General features: G+C 42.2%; 1 protein-coding gene across 3 annotated transcripts in view; it reads right to left on the bottom strand.

Moving 5' to 3' along the window:
- The window catches only part of LOC149314591 (COMM domain-containing protein 9-like), a 57,752-nt gene extending 44,332 nt beyond the window's left edge, over window positions 1–13,420 (bottom strand). For all 3 annotated transcript variants that reach the window (XR_016280942.1, XR_016280941.1, XM_089521444.1), the window contains exons 1-4: window positions 13,368–13,420; window positions 7,593–7,718; window positions 7,174–7,313; window positions 6,678–6,712 (exon numbers count right to left, since the gene is read on the bottom strand). Coding sequence is in view for 1 of the 3 variants with exons in the window: in XM_089521444.1 (XP_089377570.1) it covers window positions 6,678–6,712; window positions 7,174–7,313; window positions 7,593–7,718; window positions 13,368–13,418 (352 nt within the window). In the remaining 2 variants the exon portion in view is untranslated. The remainder of the gene's footprint in view (window positions 1–6,677; window positions 6,713–7,173; window positions 7,314–7,592; window positions 7,719–13,367) is intronic.
- Window positions 13,421–21,805: the final 8,385 nt, after the last annotated feature.

Here is a 21,805-nt window from a genome sequence, read left to right on the forward strand (position 1 = left end):
CATTTCCTCCCCACCATCAACACCTCCGCCAAATTTCCAATCTAAGACAGGGTATAGATGTTACTTCTGTTGGCAGCCAAAGATAAATCAGCATTTGAAAGGCAGCCAATAGAAAGGCTATGGCTGTGGTTCTGGAGCCCCCTAGAAAATGGAGGGTGATGTAGCATACATGCTCAATATATATACCTTCTGTGCCTCATCTGTTTGCTAGAGCCCCAGGGCTACTTCCACTTGATGGATGACTCCCAGAAATCAACCTGACCTTCTTTGTAGCAGGCCAGAACTAATGAATTCAAGTTGCAAAAAGCAGCAATACTGATAATGCTGATGAAGCACAAAGTCCCAGATATTCCTTCAGGTTGGGATCCGAAGCATATTTACTAGAGAATAGGCCCCACTGAGCTCAGTGGAACATGCTCCCAGACATACATACACAGAATCATAGGCTTGGAACAGACACATAGAATTATACATACACACACACAAACATTTATCTTAGATTTAACAAGAGAGGCTCTTGTGGCAAGTTACAATGTAATACATTTTTATGGTACAAGCTTTCATAGACCAAGACCCAAACATAATAAATGAATAATGGGCAGGCAATTAACTAAGTTCTGGGACCACTGCACACTCCACTGGATCTTGGAAGGTCATGTACATGCCTGCTACACCACCTGGAATTTTTTGAAGAAAAATTGTGAAGTTTTTTAGAATACCTAGAAGGGTTAGTTTTACCATGTCATCATGTCGGCTGTTTTAGCCCTGAGAGGATGCCTATTTTGTATCAGGAAGTATACTAAAAGACTCCAGTTTACTTATTGGTTATAAAAATGCATCACTGTGCCTAAATCAACTGAGACAGGCAGAAAGTATTACAAAATTGTCCCCACAGTCTCAAAAAGAACACTGAGGGTTCACATGAATTTTATGGGCCACACTTTCTACACACATGGTAGAACATGGTTTATAAGGTTTATACCAAAAGTTTGATACATGTTTAAAATAGCTGCTGGAGATTATCCAGACTAGAGGATCTACCATGCTCTGCCAAATTGATGGAAAATCTGTACTGTTACAGGAGGGACTAGTGTATTTTCTGAATCTTCTCCATTTAGGTAGAAACAGTTACATGTACCTGTAATATACTGAAGTCTGTGACCTGCGCTAGTTTTTTTTTTTTTAAACTTATCATCATACAAAAAACTGGCTGGGGGGGGGGGGTTCTAATCAGGCCTCTTAATCCTTGCTTTTCCCTGTTGTCATCTAAATTTAAATTGTGATTTCCTCAGAGCAAGAACCTGTTTAAGAAGAGAAGAGTCTTGCTGGATTTAACCAGAAGCCTAGTTGGACCTGCATCTTGCTTCCTACAACATACCTACATGAAAGCCTCAAGCAGAACTTGTGTGTTAGCATTTGAGAGAAATCAGGGAGATCCAAAGGCTTTGATTAACAGCCAAGGTGTCAATTAGGCCTTCAAGGAGAGGGTAATCCATAACTGGGGTACCACAATTGATACATTCCTCTCCTATACCCCTATACAGTTTGTTGACTTCACTGGTGGGGCACAGAGGAGCCTCCTACTCAAGAGACCTCAAACCTCAGGCAGACATATAGAGGGGGTGGCATTCCCTCAAATATTGGCGGGTTATAGACCGCCCATTTGGGGCGGTCTGGACCCGCCCCTTTCCCTGGAGTATCGGGGCTTTTCAGGCTGCGGGGAAGCAGCAAAACGCCGCTTCCCCACAGCTAGAAAAGGGGTGTCCCTGGGGCTTCAAGCCCCAAGGACATCCTGCAGCGGCGGGGAGGGGGAGAAAGGGGCTGCTTGGCCCCTTTCTCCCTTGCTTCGCTGGGCGCAGCCGTCTGAAGGCTGCGCCCAGCGAAGCAAAGCGGTGCCGCGGACCAGGAAGGAGCTCCGAAATGGAGCTCCCTCCTGGTCCGCGGAAAGGGCGCCCTAGGCGCCCTGCCGCGGATTGAGGACGTCACGTCCGCGCTGCCCCGTCTAGAGGCGGTGCGGCCGTGACGTCCTCATGGCGGCGGCCATATGGAAGGGCCGCCGCTGTTTAGTGCGTGACGGGCACGCACTAGGGTTAGGGCGGTGCGGAAGCACCGCCCTTTTGTAACCCTAGTGCGTGCTCGTCACGCACTAAAGTGCCGGTATGTAACCGGCCATTGAGTTCCTAAGCAATTTAGGGATTTAAATGTCAGCGAAAGCACCTTGAATTCAGCTAGGAAGCATACTGGTCCCAATGTCACCCTCCCAAGCAGTAGCATACCCCTGTGCTGGAGGGAACATTTATTTTTTGGTCTCTTTATTTGCACAATAGTTTCACTGAATGCTTCCATTTTTGACTATTTTTTCTTGTTCTTTTGTAGCTCACTGAGATCACCATGCCTCTTGGTGACACTACATAAGTAACTGATCCCATGCCACAAAAAAACAACTCTTAGAAATGTTTGGTTTTCCTTCCCTGTTAGACTTCTATGAACAAGACCTAATGTAGCCAACACTTGAGGGTGGACAGGAGAAAAGAGCTTATGCAATGCAGTATGTGATTAGAAGACAACCATGTACTGGCAGAAGATACCACTTAGTTTTCTCTGCCCAACACGTCTCTGTCCAACATTTCCCACACAACATACTGTATGTGCCAGTTGGGAGAGGCAAAAGCAACACAAGGAAACAGTTCAAAGTATTATCATCTCTGACAACCAACTTTGAAACCTTGTACTGGAAAACCACTAATAAAACATCATTGATACAATGGTAACCCGAAATCAACGTTACCTATATCCTGCTGAAACAAGGAATTAAACTACATGCTGCGTTATATATACAGTAGGAAGCTAAGCCTCCGTTTCTTTCTTACTCCAAAGAATGTGTTCACAAAATCAAAACCATGGCACTTGCAGTTAAACATGGCACTTAAACATTCTCCTTGAAGCTATTCTCATGTCACATGATTAAATTCTACTCCTACTTTCCTTAACACAGGGGCTTAATAATACTCCACTAAGGCCTATGGATGAATTTAATGCAGAGGGAAAGGGCCGTGTGTGTGTGAACATAAGAGAGTGTGAGAGAGTGCTTATCCAATCCCAATCCCTATTGGGTCTACACATGCTTAGGTAATCCATATAAAAAAAAGAAAATGAAACTCTGTTTGGCAGTATGCATTTAACACAGTGTGTAGTTTAGCCCTTGCTTTGTAACATAGTCTAATAACTAATAATTGAATAATTGAAACCACAACATAGTGGTTTGGATCCTGAGATGCTAATTTAAGGAACTACACAAAAGGAAAAGTTCCACCCCACTAAAATACACTGGGGAGTCAGATTTTTGTTTGTTGTTGTGTGTGTTCAAGTTATTTCTGACTTATGGCAACCCAAAGGCAAGATTTGTTCACAGGGGGGTTGCCACTGCCATACTCTGAGGCTGAGAGAGTCCAAGGTCACCCACTGGGTTTACATGGCTAAGCCAGGATTGAAATCTTGGTGTGCAGAGTCATAGTCCAACATTCAAATCACTACACTACTTACATACCCCCTACATAAATACTCCAGATACTCCCTCTTAAATCAGGGGCGGGCGGGCCTACTGAATGAGGAGGGGGAGCTTTCCTTTGTGAACTTAGTTAAGTGGATCCATGTCAGGATCCAAGACATTCCAAATTTACCATTTTCTCTACTTCAATTCCTGTGTTGTTTCCCATGTTCAGTTCTGGATTAGAAACTCCCTATGACAGGGATCCATGTGTTTACACTTTGTGAAGAGTCATGTATGCTGATGGCAACACATATGTATCAATAATGCTTAGTATAATATGACCTCCAATTCCTGGATTTACCATGGAAACACGAAATTGCAGATAATAGTGAATCCTACTGAAATGAATGATTTCTGATTGAAGTTAACTATAGTATCACACTGGAGCACCTAGAGATTCCTAGAGACAACAACTCTCTAATCATGTCTAGGTCCTCCAGTAAAAACTCTATAGTCAATTTCCATCAGAAGCAAACCATAGAATTGTGCTGGAGAATCTAGAAAATACCTAGAGAGAACATCTTTTTTCAGATGTGTTTAAGTGAAACCACATATGTACATGGGGGCCATATTGTATTTCTGGGTTTTTTGTCTTTACACATTGTTTTGGTGATGCAGTGGCTTAGTGGTTAAGATGCCAATTCTGACGATCAGAAGATCAGAAGGTTGGCAATTCGAGGCCTGAGTGCTATATGATGGGGTAAGCTCCTGTCACTAGTTCCAGCTTCTGCCAACCTAGCAGTTTGAAAGCCAGCAAATGCAAATAGATAAATAACTAACACTTCGGTGGGAAGATAATAGTGCTTGGTGCAGTCATGCTGGCTACATGAGAACCAGAGCCGTCCTTGGACAACGCTGGCTTAGTAATGGAGATGAGCACCACCCCCTACAATAGGTTACGACTTAGACATTCATATGGCATGCTTCGTACTACAGTGTGAAAAAAGCAGTCCACAAAGCCCCTCTAACTCTGCAGAAGAGTAACAACTGTCTAGAGAATAAGTGTAGAAAGCATGTAGCCCTCCAGATGTTTCTAGATTGAGATTCTTGTAAACCTTAGCCATAATACCAATTGTGAAGACTCCAACAACATCTGGAAGACATACAATTCTCATCTTCAGGGCAGAAGAATCCTAGTTAGAAAGAAGGAAGTGAAACAACTAACAAAACTAGGAAGATTTCAAATGAGAACATCTCAAAAAAGGTGTCAATCAGACTATGATAGGGAGCTCTATTCATTGTGTTCAAGTTGTTCCAACTTTGGGAAATTACTTGGCAAGATTTGTTCAAAAGGTGTCACACTTCTCATTCTCAGGGGATGGCAATGGCAAACTCCCTCTGAAGAAACATGTCAAGAAAACCCCATGGTAGGGTCCTATAGGTCTGAAACAACTTGAAGGGACAAAACAACAACAAAGTGGTAACCTCTTGGTTCACAGCTCAGAGCCTCAGCCAAAATGCTACATTAACTTTGAATAAATAGTGAAGTTCACAAAGCCAAAAACTGTGGCCAAATGATTGTGCGTGCCGAGAAATGGGCACGACCCATTTATTTTCTACAAAATTAATACCTGTAGGCAGGTATTAATTTGGATATGGGGAGTAGGCTGTGAAATAAGTCTCATCCAAAAAGAACAAGAAAGATGTCTTGTGCTAATATGACACTAATATTCTTTTGTACACAGTGAGACACAGCCATCTTATAGTTAGTCAACAGTGAGTTGGCTCTACTGTATCTCAGAGTGAACTAACATTACTACCATATAATGAAGTATACACAAATAGCAAGAAGCCATTTCTGGGCAGAATCTAAAGTGCTGTTTTTCTGACCTACATGATGGGTCCACACTATTTGAAAGACTGGGGCCTGTTACAAACGGGCACTTTAGTACGCGCGGAGTGCGCACTAGGGTTAGAAAGGGGCGGTGCTTCCGCACCCCTTAACCCTAGTGCGCGCTCTGCGTGCACAAAATGGCAGCAGCCATTCCACACGGCCGCCGCCATGGAGACGTCACGGCCGCGCTGCCTCTATATGGGGCAGTGCAGACGTGACGTCCTTGCTCCACGCCAGGGCGCATGGTGCGCCCTTAGCGCAGAGCAGGAAGGAGCTCCGTTTCGGAGCTCCTTCCTGGTTTGGTCCGCTGGGCGCAGCCTTCACACGGCTGCGCCCAGCGGACCAAAGGAGAAAGGGGCCAAGCGGCCCCTTTCTCCTCCTCCCCGCCGCCGCGGGGTGTCCTTGGGGCTTGAAGCCCCAGGGACACCCCTTTTCAGGCTGTGGGGAAGCGGCATTTTGCCACTTCCCCGCAGCCTGAAAAGCGGCGGATCGGGGCCTCAGCAGCTGCCGTTCTGGCCACTGAGGCCTCGATACACTGGGGGAAGGGGCGGGTACAGCCTGCCCCAAATGGGCGGTCTGTAACCCGCCTGTATTTCTTTATATAAACCAGGACATGTGTTGAGGTCTTCTTGCAGTCTCACCACCCTACAGGTGTAGTTGGTGAAAGCTTTCAGGAAAAAGCCTTCTCCATGGCTGCTTCCATGCTGTGGAACTCCCTTCCACTGGAAGTCTGGCTGACTCCCTTTCTCCTGTCTTTCTAACAACAGGTACAGATGTTTTTATTTAGGCAGGCTTTTCAATTTGAACTGTGGAGCTGCAGTGTGTGAAATGGTGTGTTACATATATGTGTGTGTGTGTATTTTTCAATCTTTTATTGAAACTGTTTTAAATGTTTTGATGTTTTAATCATGTTTTAATAATGTTGCTGTTTGATTCCTTTTTAACTGATGTAAATTAATGTTTTAATTGGATCTCTTTTAAATTATTGTAAGCTGCATTGGATCTCATTCTGGGAGAAAGGTGATAAGTGCAATGAATAAATAAATGTAAATGCAATAAATAAATAACCACTAATCAAACAGGCAGAAATCAACATTTGACTCAATCAACAAGGGAAAGAAGTTATTTCTTTATGTGACATTTCCCTCATATAAAGCAAGCCTAAGCAGGGACGTGTCAGTTTTACATTGTACACACCAATGAGTCAGTAGGGGACACTAAAAAAATATAGAAATGTTCATTAAAGGTCATTTTAGAAAATGCAAGTTATTCTAATATATGGCTTTTACGTACTCTGACTACCTTGGGCTTCATTTCTCCAGGAAGAGCTGAAAAGAGAAAAGAAAATATATATTATAATAATTGAAACACAAAATATCAGCCAGAACTAGGTGTGTGTGTGTGTGTGTGTATGTGTGTGTGTGTAGCAGATCATTTTTACACAGTCAGTGACTTGCAGGCATGAAGGAATGCATAGAAAACAAATAGAGTCAAACTTGCTATCTCATGCCAACAGTTAGACAAGGATTATAGACAATGACTGTTCAATATTTTATCCAAGCGTAAGAACAGAACAACACCTTGGTAAAATTCACCAATATATACCAAAAAGCTGGTCTTTGCTTTGTTTTGACGACATATCCCAGACTCCCCCAGTCAATATGGTTAGTGGCCCTGACTAACCCAAATCATGGACTGCAAGTGCCTAGGTGTATTCTAAAGACTCCAGTGAGTACATTGAAGCTCCTTTGGGAAATTTCTGAAGTCTGGACTAACACCACAAACTTACATATTTTCCAGGATTATCTTTGTCAAGAGGTTTTTAAGGTTCTGGTGAAATCCTTCTGGAAAAAGACAAAGAATTTCTTCTGGAGACATCAGGCCATGGTACACTATGTATCTCGTAAGGTTGTGCAAGGAATGAATTAACTATAAGAGACAATAAAGATAAAGCACTATATTATTCTCTCATACAAGCTCAAGAAAATGTTCTAACCTCTTGAGTCTTACCACCTCCACCAGGTAAATTGACATGCATGCTCTTTATGACTAATTGATGTCTTTTCAGCTCCCCATTTGGCCCTTGTTCTTTGACCCTGAAGGGGGCCTTTGCCAAGCAATATCCCATGTAAGTCAAGCCAGAAGGAAGCCCCAGAAGGATTTCAGTAGCACTGCATCCTAAATCTGAAGCAATCACCAGACCCTTACCTGGTTTGCTTCATTTGGTGCAACTGAAAGACTGGAGCAGATGCTCTCAACCAGTTTGTCTGAGCCACTTGCTGAATGCGAAAAACATTCTTGACATAACTGCCGAACCACATCTTTTGATGAAGCCTAGCAAAGAAAACACACAGTAAACTTTAAGCAAACAAATAAATTCCTGACTGTTGGGCAAGCTGGCAAATAAGAATAAGAATGATAATAATAATATTTATTTCTTACCTACCTCTCCCCATGGATCAAAGCAGGGACAACAACAAATCAACATGTAACAATATCAGTTAAACCACATTAATTAAAACGTTTGTTGTTGTTAACTGCCCTCGAGTCAATCTTGACTCACGGTGACCCTTCGGATAAGTCATCTCCAAGACTCCCTGTCCTCCACTGCTCTATTTAGTTCCTGTCAGTACACACCTATGGTCTCCTTAATAGAACCCATCTATCTAGCACGCAGTCTTCCTCTCTTCCTACTTCCCTCCACCTTTCCCAATATTATTGTTTTTTTTCCAATAAGTCGTGCCTTGTAATGATGTGTCTGAAGTAGAACAGCCTCAGTTTTGTCATTTTGGCTTCCAGGGAGATATCTGGCTTCCTCTGCTCTAGAATCCATTTGTTTGTCTTTTTGGCTGTTCACAGTATCCTGAGCATTCATCTCCAGCACCACATCCCAAATGAATTCTTCTTCATCTTATTTTCTTTTTTAACTTTTTAGCTCTCACATTCATACATGGTATAGAAAATACAATGGCTTGTATGATTCTAACTTTTGTGCTCAGTTGTATATCTTTGCATTTTAGAATCTTTTCTAGTTCTTTCATAGCCACCCTCCCCATTCTTAGAAGCAAAACAGACCACCCCTTTGCACTGGCTTGGGGGTGGCGCTGCATGCTCTGACGCTGCCCCCAAGCTGGTGTCATGCCGCCTGCCTGCCCACATGTTGGGCAACTTTGCGGTGCTCCAGTGGCACACCATTTATATGTCACACACCACAGGAGTGCTTCAAAGCCACAGGTGCAGCAGAAAAGCCAGCTTTTTGCCAGCTCAAAAAGGAACAGCATTTTGCTGCTTCTTTTTGTTCCAGCAAAAAGTTGGGTTGGGGGTGTGGCGTTCAAACCCCAATCCGGCATTCAGAGGAGCAGCTTCACGGCAGCCCTTCAAGGGCATCTGTTTCGGCCCTTAGTCTTCTTCTGATTTCTTGACTGTAGCTCCTGTTCCTATCAACCTTGGATCCGAGGTATAAGAACTCTTTTACTATTTCTATTTCCTTATTGTCTAGGTTGAATTTGTGTAGATCCTCCCTGGTCATTATTTTTGTTTTATGTTCAGCAGTAAACCTTCCATTGCACTTTCTTCCTTGGCCTTCTTTAGTAGCTGCTCTATGTTTGTGGTGTTTTCTGCTAGTAGTATCATGTCATCTGCATATATTAGATAGTTGATATTCCTTCCTCCTATTTTCACTCCTCCTTCTTCTGTGTCTAAGCCTGCATTCTGCATAATATGTTCTGCATATAAATTGAACAGATAGGTGAAAGGATGCAGCACTCAGAAAGGAGAGATGTAGTAGTGATGGGTGACTTCAACTACCCTGATATTTGTTGGAAGTCACACTCAGCCATATCCTCAAGGTCTAGTAAATTCCTCACTTGCCTTGGAGACAATTTCATGGTCCAAAAGGTGGAAGAGGCAACAAGGGGATCAGCTATTTTAGATCTGATCCTAACTAACAAGGATGACTTGGTTAATGAAGTGCAAGTGGTGGGATCCTTTGGTGGAAGTGACCATGTTCTCCTGGAGTTTGTTATACAGTGGAAAGGAGAAGCCAGGCATAGTCAGACACGCATTCTAGACTTCAGGAGAGCAGATTTCATTAAACTTAGAGAAATACTGGGGGCGATCCCATGGCCAGGAATACTAAAAGAGAAAGGAGTTCAAGATGGATGGGAGTTTCTCAAAAGGGAGATACTGAAGGCACAAATTAAAACAGTTCCAGTGAGAAAGAAAATGGGAGGTGTCGCAAGAACCCAGGATGGATGACAAAGGAACTTTTAGCTCAGCTAAATTTTAAAAGGAACATGTATAAGAAATGGAAAAATGGGGAAATCACCAAAGAGGAATTCAAAGAAATAGCTAGCATGTGTAGAGATAAGGTGAGAAAAGCTAAAGCGCAGAATGAACTCAGGCTTGCTAGAGAGGTTAAGAACAACAAAAAGGCAAAGGGTGCTCAACCTGAGGATCATGGAGCAGAGGACAGAATAGGGGAATTTCAGCACAAAATAAGCAAAGAGATAGTACAGGAATACCTGTTTAACCTAAATGAATTTAAGTCTCCAGGACCAGATGAGCTACATCCAAGGGTATTAAAAGAACTGGCCAATGTAATATTGGAGCCATTGGCAATAATCTTTGAAAACTCCTTGAAAACAGGAGAAATCCCAGCAGACTGGAGGAGGGCAAACGTTGTCCCCATCTTCAAAAAGGGGAAGAAAGAGGATCCCAACAATTATCGTCCAGTTAGTCTGACATCAATACCAGGAAAGATTCTAGAGCAGATCATTAAACAGAGAATCTGTGAACATCTAGAAGGCAATGCCATAATCGCAAAAAGTCAACATGGGTTTCAGAGAAACAAGTCATGCCAGACAAATCTAATCTCTTTCTTTGATAAAATTACCAGCTTTGATAAAATTACCACAGGGAATGCTGTGGATATAGTATATCTTGATTTCAGTAAGGCCTTTGACAAAGTTCCCCATGACATTCTTGCAAACAAGCTTGTAAAATGTGGGCTAGACAAGGCAACTGTTAAGTGGATTTGTAACTGGTTGACCGGACGAACCCAAAGGGTGCTCAACAATGGCACCTTTTCATCCTGGAGAGAAGTGACCAGTGGAGTCCCACAGGGCTCTGTCCTGGGCCCAGTACTGTTCAACATCTTTATCAATGACTTGGAGGAAAAAATTGGGGTAATACTTATCAAATTTGCAGATGACACCAAATTAGGAGGAATAGCTAATACTCCAGAGGACAGGATCAAAATTCAAAATGACCTGAATAGACTAGAAAGCTGGGCCACAGCTAACAGAATGAACTTCAACAGGGAGAAATGTAAGGTACTGCACTTAGGGCGAAAAAATGAAATGCACAGATATAGGATGGGGGACACCTGGCTTAAGGAGACAACATGTGAAAGGGATCTAGGAGTCCAAGTAGACCACAAGTTGAACATGAGTCAACAGTGCGATGCGGCAGCTAACAAGGCCAATGCGATTTTAGGCTGCATCAATAGAAGTATAGTGTCTAGATCAAGGGAAGTAATAGTGCCACTATATTCTGCCCTGGTCAGGCCCCACCTGGAATATTGTGTCCAGTTCTGGGTGCCACAATTCAAAAAGGACATTGAGAAACTGGAGCGTGTCCAAAGGAGGGCGACTAAAATGGTGAAAGGTCTGGAAACCATGCCCTATGAGGAACGCCTTAGGGAGCTGGGTATGTTTAGCCTGGAGAAAAGAAGGTTAAGAGGTGATATGATAGCCTTATTTAAATATTTGAAGGGATGTCATATTGAGGAGGGAGCAAGCTTGTTTTCTGCTGCTCCAGAGACTAGGACCCGGAGCAATGGATGCAAGCTGCAGGAAAAGAGATTCCACCTCAACATTAGGAGGAATTTCCTGACAGTAAGGGCTGTTCGACAGTGGAACACACTTCCTAGGAGTGTAGTGGAGTTTCCCTCCTTGGAGATCTTCAAACGGAGGCTGGATGGCCATCTGTCGGGGATGCTTTGATCTGGATTTCCTGCATGGCAGGGGGTTGGACTGGATGGCCCTTGCGGTCTCTTCCAACTCTATGATTCTATGATTCTTGTCTGACTCCTTTGCCAACTGGGAACCATTCTGTTTCTCCAAGTTCTGATCTAATACAGTGTTTCCCCCAAAATAAGATACTGTCTTATATTTATTTCTCCTCAAGACACACTATGGCTTATTTTCAGGGGATGTCTTATTTTTATTAAGTATGGTACAACAATCTACATTTATTCAAATATAGTTAAGTGTCTTCTTCTGGAACATCGTCATAACTCTCCAAACCCAGAATTCCATCCTGAATTTCTTGCGACTTCATTTCTTTAGAACCATTGGCCCCAATCTTTCCGGTCCCTTCCCACCCCTTCTGTTTCACACTGGGCCTATCACTATGTCTTATTTTGGGTATGGCTTATATTGTGCAAATGCTTAGAAATCTTGCTACGGCTTAATTTTATGGGTATCTCTTATTTTGGGGGAAACAGGGTAGTAACCTCTTGTTCTAAGTACAGATTCCTCATCACAACAGAGGTGTTGGCACGTCTATGTCTTCACGGGTGCTCCACAGCCTTTCATGGTCTATGCAGTCAAAGGCTTTGCTAGTCTATATAGCACATGCTAATTTTCTTTTGGAATCATTTGGTGCGCTCCATTAGCCACCATATGTTTGCAATGAGGTCCCTATTGCTTTTCTGAATCCCACTTGCTTGCATGTGAGAGTAGTGCTGTATATAGTTGATGCAGTCTTTTGTGCCTCCTTTTTTGTGGAGATGTATATTTATTATTTCTAATCGGATGGCTATTGTTTTAAAAGCATGCAACAGTTTAAAAGGATAAATAAAACATACACATTTTAAAAGAGTCAACATTTAAAATCTTAATTCCCAATTTAAAATTAGCTAGATAAACTGTTTATTAAAATACCAAACATATTATAGTTGAGAATTACAATACAGAAAATGAGTAATATAAAAGTTACATCACAAAAGGGAGGTGTATTGTTAGTCTATAAATGTTAAAACAAACATTAATACAACCTACAAACATGAAAGGTACCCTCTCCAGATTTTCATTTTTAAAACAGGGAGGGGGAGAGGGATGATTTTTTCACTTGCAAACAATAAATGGATGTTTGACTGCAATAATTGTATCGTTACTGTTGGCACATGTTATGGCTTTCATGTGACATGTTAACTTCTTCACAACTACTATTGACCCTTCTGCCTTGACTAATACTATTTAACCTCCCTGGAATGTAAGACCACCAGTGTTCCTTAAATGTACAGCGCTGTGTAAATTTACAGCGCTTTATAAATAAAGGTTAATAATAATAATAATAATAATAATAATGGAAGAGCAATCTAACATATAATACCATTGTAGGAGTGACTTAATATGAAGTGTCTACATGAATTTAAGTTAAGCAAATAGAAACAACACATGATTCTGTAATTAACAGGGGGTTTGTTTTGTTTTTTAAAGGAAGAAAATAATCTTACATTACCTAGTGGATTTCAATCCTATTTGGATTCTATTTTCATTTTTCAATTATTTTCATGTTAAATTATTTGTATTATGCATGAGATAAGCCAAGCATTCAAGACTAGTGTTTTTGCTTTTTTTCCCCTTTTCATTTCCCATTCTGCATCATGTCTTCCAGATTTAAAATCAGAACTGGAACTATCATGTTGTTGTTTTCACTGGCATGCAAGTGATCCTTGTGCTCCCTTAAAAATAATTCTAACCAACACCTTTGCAAAGCTCAAGCCCAATCTAACTCCCAACTAATGCACTGCATTCAAAGCTGTGTCACATTCTGCAATTTGGAAAGGTCAGATAAAAGGGATAAATAAGGGTGTTTTCCAGTGTCATCATTCAAAAGCCCTTCATGCTACTGAAAGCAGAACAAAGAGCATCTGCAACAAACACTGTTTGTGCAAAACAGTCCTAATTTCCTTACTTTTAGCAAGATCTGGAGCGGTGCAAACATTTCCGGACCCAGAGCAGCCATGATTCCCTTCTCATGTGACCAGTTTTGAAACCACCATCAGAAATCCAGAAATCCAGTCACATGCTAAGTCACTGGGCTGCTTTGCTTTCTGGGAGAGGTAGTCTTGGGGAGGTCTGATGCAAAAGCAAGGTTTTACGCTTTTAGGCTGCATCTGCACTGCATAAACAGTCCGGTTTGACACCAGTTTAACTGCCATGGTTCAGTGCTATGGAATATGGAATTCTGGGAACTGTAGTTTGTTGCAGCTTTGCTCTGGTGCCACAATTAGCATTTGCATGGTTTGCACCTTTAAGACTCCAGACTTTCCTGCATGCTTTTTTAAAATTTATATTAAAATAAATACTTTTATCACAACCATAACAATAACACAAACAAATCCACTACATTTGTATATATCTAATATATATATATATATATATATATATATATCTATATGACAAATCACACTAAACTACAAATCTAAAACTGCCAATGAGCTCCGCAAAAAACAAATTATGAGGAAAAATTTAAGAAGCAGGAAAACTATGGCTTCTAACTTGCCTGTATGTGATTATTTAATATTAAACATTTCTAATATCCTTTTTTCTATTCCATTGGTGTCACATGCCTTCAAAATAATCTTATTTGTGATATTATAATGCTATTTTTCAGGGAAAAACTTAAATCTATAAGCCTCTACATTGTAAAACATTACTTAGCACCTTAATAATATCTCATTTATCAAAGAGAGCTGAAAACAAATCTATAAACCTCTATATTATAAAGCATTTCTTAAAATCCCAAAGCTTTTGCAGGTCCTTGCTTCTTTTCCACATGATCACTAGCGTCCACTCTTAAAACCCTCTAATAATTTCTCATGCATTAAAATGTTCAGCTTGTCCCTGTCTGCAAATTAAAATAATTTCAACAACCAATTTTCTTGGGATGAAATCTGTCTCTTTCCATGTCTGAGCTTAAATAATCCTCACTACAGTTCTCATATACCGCATGACTATTCCCAACACAAATAGTTCTGGTTGTACTTGGAATTTTATTTTCAGATATGTTTTACAGGACTGGAGGATGAGGGAGTTCATGTATAACTCCTGATTTCTATTATGCAGATCACACACAGCTTGCTGCATGATGCAAATACAGGGTACGTCTACGCTGTAGAAATAATGCAGTTTGATACCACTTTAAGGGCTGCTCCATCCTATAGAATCTTAGGATTTCTAGTTTAATAAAGTCTTTAGCCTCCCTCTGCCAAAGAGTGCTGGTGCCTCACAAAACTACAAATCCCAGGATTCTGTAGGATGGAGCCATGGCAATAAAAGTGGTGTCAAACTGCATGGTTTTATCACTGTAGATGCACCCCTAACAATTACTGTATTTCAAAATATTGGTAGAATGAAAAAGAAAGGGGCGAGTGAGTTTTCTAAACAGGAGCAATATTGAGAAGGCAGAGTTTGTTGGCCTCTTTCTGTAGGAATATAAAAGTTGCCAAACACTGGTCTTTGTCAGTGCTTTCCTGGCACAAATCCGAAAGTAATATGGCTGGCCAATTCCAGGATTCAGTAGATTGGAACCATGGCAATTAAAGTGGAATAATAATGCTATGACTTAGGGATGCCATAACCCGGCGGCTCCCGTGACAATCACGCTTTTGGGGGAACCTGGCCTGCCCGGTTCCCCCTAAATCCTGGGTTTGGGCCCAGCCTCCAGGCCGCCGCTAATGCGGCTGGCGCTGGCCGGCCACCCACCTCCTCCTCCTCCTCCAATCCTCCTCCTCTTTCTTCTGCGCAGCTGCTGCGCCACCCGCGGCACTTGCCCGGGCAGCGGCCGGCAGCAGCGCGCGCTCGCCCCTGTTGCGCACCCGCATGCGGGGCTTAAAAAGGAGTGCGTGTCCCTGAAGCTGTCTGGCCAATGGCAGAAGAGCGGGGGCTGGCCTGTTTCCAGCCCCAGTCTGCCATTGGCCAGTGAGCTTTGGAGGAGGAGGAGAACGAGGAGGAGGACCGAAGAGGATAGGCTTCTGGGCCAGGGGGAGGGAAAAGCGCCATTTCCTGGTGCGAAATTCAACCAACGATGAGGAGGAGGAAGAAGTAAGAGGAAGAAGAGGAGGATAAGGAAGAGGAGGAGGAGGAAGAAGTAAGAGGAAGAAGGGGAGGAGGAGGAGGAGGAAGAGGAGGGGGAAGAGGAGTAGGAGGAGGAAGAAGAGGAGGAGGAGGAGGAAGAAGAGGAGGATAAGGAGGAAGTAAGAGGAGGAGGAGGAAGAAGAAGTAAGAGGAAGAAGGGGAGGAGGAGGAAGTAAGAGGAGGATGGGGAAGAGGAGGAGGAGGAGGAAGTAAGAGGAAAAAAAGGAGGAGGAGGTGGCTGCCCATTTCCAAAGGTTTATTTCCCTCAAAGTGTCTTTTTTGTGTATTTTTGGTGCTTTTAATGCTAACAGGTCTGCCTTGTTTTAAAAATGATAGTGATGATAATGGAATGGAGGGGGGTGGTTTGGCCAGAAAGGGAAGTCCATTTCTGCCATCTGTCTAGGAATAATGCCAAAATGTCCTCCATTTTGATCATGCCTAAGAAACATGCATTTATATTAACATTTTTTTAAAAAAATCATCAATTTTTTTCATGTGTCCTCCATTTTTGTTTAAAAAAATGTCCTACATTTGAAAATGTTGTCCTACATTTGTCCCAGTTTGGAGTTCCTGACTTATGGCAACCCTACTATGACTAAGCAGCATGAACAGGCTCATAGAAACAATATGGAGTGGCACCAGTCCACAGACCACCACTCTGAGCAGCACTGTTTTAAATTTAAATTCCTAGAAAACACAGTCGGGATAGCCAGTTGTAAGGCTGGCAGAATTATAGTCCAAAACATCTAAAGGGCCAGAAATTCTCCAGCCCTCTTCTCTGCTTTGTCCTTGTTTTGCTGCTGCGAACATCCTGTACAACACTAATTGTGCTAATAGTGACAACATTTCAAAGTCCCTGGAGGGGAAAGTCTTCCACCATATCCTTTCTGTGCTTCCTTGTCAATCCCTCTGAGTTCAATAAGACTCAAAGGTGTCCTTTTATAAGATACATGGAATAAGGTGATAGCTGCTATTAGAGTGTATATGTGTTGCACAGGTACAGTAAAGTTTCATAGCATTTAATTGTCATGGAGTTTTGCAATTTGTAGTTTGGAGAGTACCTTAGAATTCACCACTAGAGAGCTCTAGTGATGCAGTTCAGGGGAATTGCACTAGAGTTTTCTAACAGTGAATTCTCAGTACTCACTGAATGACAAATCCAAGGATTCCACAGGATGGACCATGACAATTAAAGTGGAATCAAATGGCTATAAGTGTATAGAGTAAATATACACACATCTTTCTGAGGCTATATTTGCAATGTAGCAGCTGCTGCAATGGGGTGCTTTCCTGTGTGTGGGCTGGAATGTTATCAGGTCATGACACAATCACTAGACTGTCTAGACGTAGTCTCAGTTTCAGCCCCTTCCTACACTGCTGTTATCTCAGTTTTTAGGACAAACAACACCAGCATTGTTCTTACTGTGTGGCTTCAATGAAAACCAAGGGGTTTTCTAGGCAGAATTTCTTCAGGGGAGTTTCCTTTTCCCCGCCTCTTTGCGACTGAGAGAGTGTGACTTGCCCAAAGTCACCCAATACGTTTCCATGGCTGAGCAGGTATTCAAAACCTGGTCTTCCAGTGTGCTAATCCAGTACTCAAACTCTCTTAACACTCAAAGTATGTTCTCTCAACACAGCATAGGGCAGGGGTGGGCAACCTTTTTGAGCCAGGGGCCAGGTTGCTGTCCCTCAGACAAAGCCAGGGGTGGAGCTTCCACCCACCTGGGGCGGAGCCGCATGCCGGGGGGCAGAGCTTCCACCCTCCGGGGGCCAGGAGGAGGCCTCCAGCGCTGACGGCCCCCGCCGGCTTTTTTGCCGGCCTCTAACGGGGCCCAAGGCCAGAGGGCTTTAACTCTTACACTAACATGCAAAAGAAGAGATGTTAAGAAAATCACCCATTTTGTAACAAATTGTCAGTCTACTAACTTCTTCTGCCTTATAGATGTATCAACTCTCACTTTTAAATAAGTGCCCATTGGTTTACAGTTGCTTACTTTAAATGGTTTCAGATGTTTGGTGATGAAAAATGTGGAAGCTGCACTTTGAGTGATCTTTCCAGTTTTCAGCACTTCACGGAGGATTTTGTGAACTGTTTCAGCAGCTGGACATGCGTGCTCCTTGTAGTATGATGCATTATTTATTTATTTATTTATTTGTATAGTGCCATAAATTTACGTGGCACTTTACAGGTACAATCAATTAAATCCCACCAAAGACATAAAATCTAAAAAGATTAGAAATACAGCTTACTTGAGGCTGAGGTGAGATTTCCTTTGCAGCCATTATGAGATAGTCAGTAACCATCTTCTTACTAGATCCTACTATGGTATATGAATGTACTTGCACTGAGCTTAAAAATCTGACCATACCTATGGTTGCTGCTCATTGTTCATGAATTGTTATGGGCTAGTCTTGTTTTGGAATTTCAACATGGGTGAGAATTTGTCGGCCAGAATAGCATGCCTTTTTGGTTTAATGGATGCTCCATAGCACTTTTGTTTACCCTAAATTATATGTTCTTCTCTATAAAGACCAGGCAGAAACTCACCTGTAGGCTAAAGCCTTGTGCTGACTTCCTTGTGAGAAGTTTCTGCTGAACTAAATAGGACATTTCTGAGTAGGCATGTATAGGCTGGGCTGTCACACTCTGCTTCAAATGGAATAGCAATAACACGCAAGAAGGCCCTTGTGGATGAGCCCTGGCACATGCAACACAATGTGCTGCCATATGCTAAGGTTCAGCAGCAAACAAGTCCATGTGCGCAGAATACCTTAATGTGGATGACTGAAATTCTGTTGCTCTCAGTCTTAAAATCTGTAATAGTCTCAAGAGAATTTTTCTTTTGCAAGATAAATTTAAGTTTTTCCCTCATCTTTGGAGGGCTTTAAAAAGGCAATAAAAATAGATCTCTTCCGGTAGACCTTACCAAATTGACCTCCTCGGAATGTTTGCTCTCCAGTTGGGAATTATTGTTTTTAATGCTATTTTAAGGTGGGAGGGAGATAAGGAATTGGATTTTCTATGCTTTGCTATGGTGCGTTACAGACTACCGCTTTGTGGCGGTCTGCCGGCGCTGCTGTTTGCTCCGCGAGGGAGCTGCAGCAGCCAAACCGCGCGACTCCCGCGCGAAGCAAAAAAGAAGCTCCAAAATGGAGCTTCTTCCTGCGGCACAGTTATGACGCCACGAGGCACCAATGGCGCACTCGTGACGTCATAAGCACCGCGCGATGTGCGGACGCACAGTGTCCGCTATGTCAATATGGCGGCGGCCGTGTGGAACAGCCGCCACCATATTGTACGTATTCACTATGTACTAGGGTTAGGGGGGTGCGGAAGCACTGCCCCTTCCTAACCCTAATACGTAGTGAATACGTACAAAATGGTGGTTTGTAGTCCGCCAAAGTTTTTTACTTGTGATTTGCTATGTTCTATTTTTATTGTTCTTATGTTTGTTGTTACCCACCTCGATCCAAAACAGGGAGAGGTGGGATATAAATAAATATTTTATTATTATTATTATTTATAGGGATATTTTTAATACTTCTACCTTATTTATTTTATTATCCCCCTCAGTCTTCTATATTAAACATTCCAAAGGCCTCCTTGTCTGTGTGTATTTTTTAAACTGCTGGCAAGCCAGGTTTTATTTGCATTTCCCTCCTGAAACAAATCAAATAATGCATCTTGGCAAACATGCAAATATTACTCATGCTGCATTAGAAATACAGGATTTATGTAAGCTCCTATCTTCAAGAGAATCATTTTACATTTCAGCATTTGACTCCTCTTCGAAAGTAAATGAAAGACCTTTTCTTTATGCATTTCTTCTAAATAAGTACCGGTAGCAGAAAACATGATTCCTCTGGGAGCTTTTAGAGAGCATCATTTTACCATCTGTGCCCTCTTGAAATTAATTAAGATTGATCAGCTGTGAGGAGGGATGACTTGTGTGGATTCCTTTAAAACTTTAAAGAGACTTTAAGTGTTGAGACTGTGTAGATAACTTTGCAATGTGAGGGGAGACAGGTTTTTTTGTACATGACCTTTGTGGGAAGCATTTGTCGTGTGGCTGAGCTGGTGGAGATCCAAGTCTTGATTTTCAAATCAGAAGAGTCTGTCCTGAGTACAGCTTACAGTAGCTTGGGCGTATTGATTTGCCCAGCTTGAATTTTTAGGTTATTTTTTTTCTATCCAAGAATAACCTGACAATGTAAGATATTTTCCTCATGCCCATGCAGAGTAGAACTGTATATATTTAATGCCTACCTGTGTGACAGATAGGTGGGCATTAAATATATACTTGTATGGTACTTTTACTAATTGTGTAGAAGAGAGACATTCACTAGTGTTGATTGTTACCAATATCTTCTTTTGCACAACCATTAAAGGTTCAGAAGCGGTCGCCACTCTGGCAATTCTAGAAAATGGCTACTGAAGCTCTGTCAAGGCTGAAAATTATTTTAGGAGGAATGTAACAGAGACCCAGATACTTTCCCTTTTCAAAAAACAAAATAAAAACTGAAACAATTCTTGGGCTTTGAACTGTATTGGGATGAAGATGCATATTCCATAACTGTGGTTGTTTGGCATTCCGGGGTCATGACAGCCTGGGGAAATGGCTTGTTATATAGTCATCCATTTATTTCAAAGGAATATAGAGTTAATTGAATAGTGCAAATATACCATTGCCCCAATGATCACCTGTATAATTAGCAAGTGCTTTAAATCAGAAGTGGGCAAAGTGCAGCCTGTGGATCACATGTGGCCCCCAGGGTTAAATTTGTGACCACCAAGGCCCTCCAGGCATTAAAGTTGGTCCCATGCCTCCAAACAGGCTCTAGGGGCAATGGTGGCATTTTCACTGTGTTCCCCCAGCCGACCATTTTAGGCCTAGGCCCAGTGCCTCTTGCAACATTGGGTGGTCAGTTCTTGTTTTTTTAAAACAGGTCTTCCTGGGCCTAAAATGGACCAAGGGAACCCCAAGACATGGTGAAAATGTCTCTGCACCCTCAAAGAGTGTTTTGGGGAATTTGGGTGCAAAGACAGAGATTTTCTGGCAAGGGATGTGATGGTTGTGTGGTTCTTTGAAGTCTTCTGAAGGGCTAATGAAACCCCTACTGTGTGACAGTGTCCCAGCCCTACTTTAAACCAGTTATTGGGAATTTGTGGTCATCCAAGTTGGGTTGAACCATAATTCCCATCACACCATTAAAACAGATGGTGAGGGATAATGGGAAATGTAACCCAATATCTGGAGGGCCACCTGTTCCCCACCCTGCTTTACTTATTATGCTTTTCAAAGATATAGCCATGTTAGTCTGTGAAATCAGTATGTAGAGAGATTGTGTAGCACCTTTGAGACTAACTGAAAGAAAGAAGTCAGCAGCATGAGCTTTTGTAGACTTACACCTACTTCCTCAAATATATTATATATAATCTATATATAATATATCCAGGGGAGTAGACTTAACACTATGAAAGCTCATGCTGCCATCTTATTTCTTTCAGTTAGGCCCTGTGCACACCAGCAGTTTGGGCCAGCTTGGGGGCAGAGTTGGGGCATAGTGTCTACAAAACGCATGCCTTGGCTCCACCCCAGGGTGGTGTGATGATGCGCACTGCACCACACGGTGCACGGCATCACAGGGCTCCTTGGGTGCTGAATCGGCACAACGCAGCACTGAAGGAGCACCGTAAAGCCACGCTGTCACAGCTATCGCACCCTTTCCAGGGCGGCTTGGAAAGGCCATGATGTGTGGTTGCCATGGCCCCAATGTGGCTGTAGATGGGGCAGCTGGAGGCCATCCCTTCAGGGCTGTGTGTACAACTCCTATGTCACAAAGGTGCTAACAAGATCTCTCTACATATTTATTGTGTTTTTATTAGTGTTTTGGCTGAAACAGTAGAAATTATGGTGGCCATACAGTGGTTCTGAGGCAATTGTTGCATTCAGTCTGTGGTTGATGTGCCTGCAAGCTACATATGTATGACCAGCTTAATCCATGGGGAAAGGTGGGCAAATAATAATAATAATAATCAAAACAATAATCATATTTTTGTTGCATAACTTTTGAAGTACATCACCCCATTAGTTCAGTGAGCTTCTATGCTCAGATACTTGGCTTCTTCAGCTAGAATAATCACTGCCACCGGTTCACTGATGTTACAGTTTGTGGTTAATACTGTTTGCATTGTACCCCAAAGTCATCAGTGTTACTTAATAAACTAATTAAGTGTTACTTAATAAACTAAAATGTTACTAAATAAGCCAT

This window comes from Sceloporus occidentalis, unplaced genomic scaffold (genome assembly GCF_023333645.1).
Source record: "Sceloporus occidentalis isolate IW3139 unplaced genomic scaffold, rSceOcc1.0.p SCAF_4, whole genome shotgun sequence".
Lineage (NCBI taxonomy): Eukaryota > Metazoa > Chordata > Lepidosauria > Squamata > Phrynosomatidae > Sceloporus > Sceloporus occidentalis.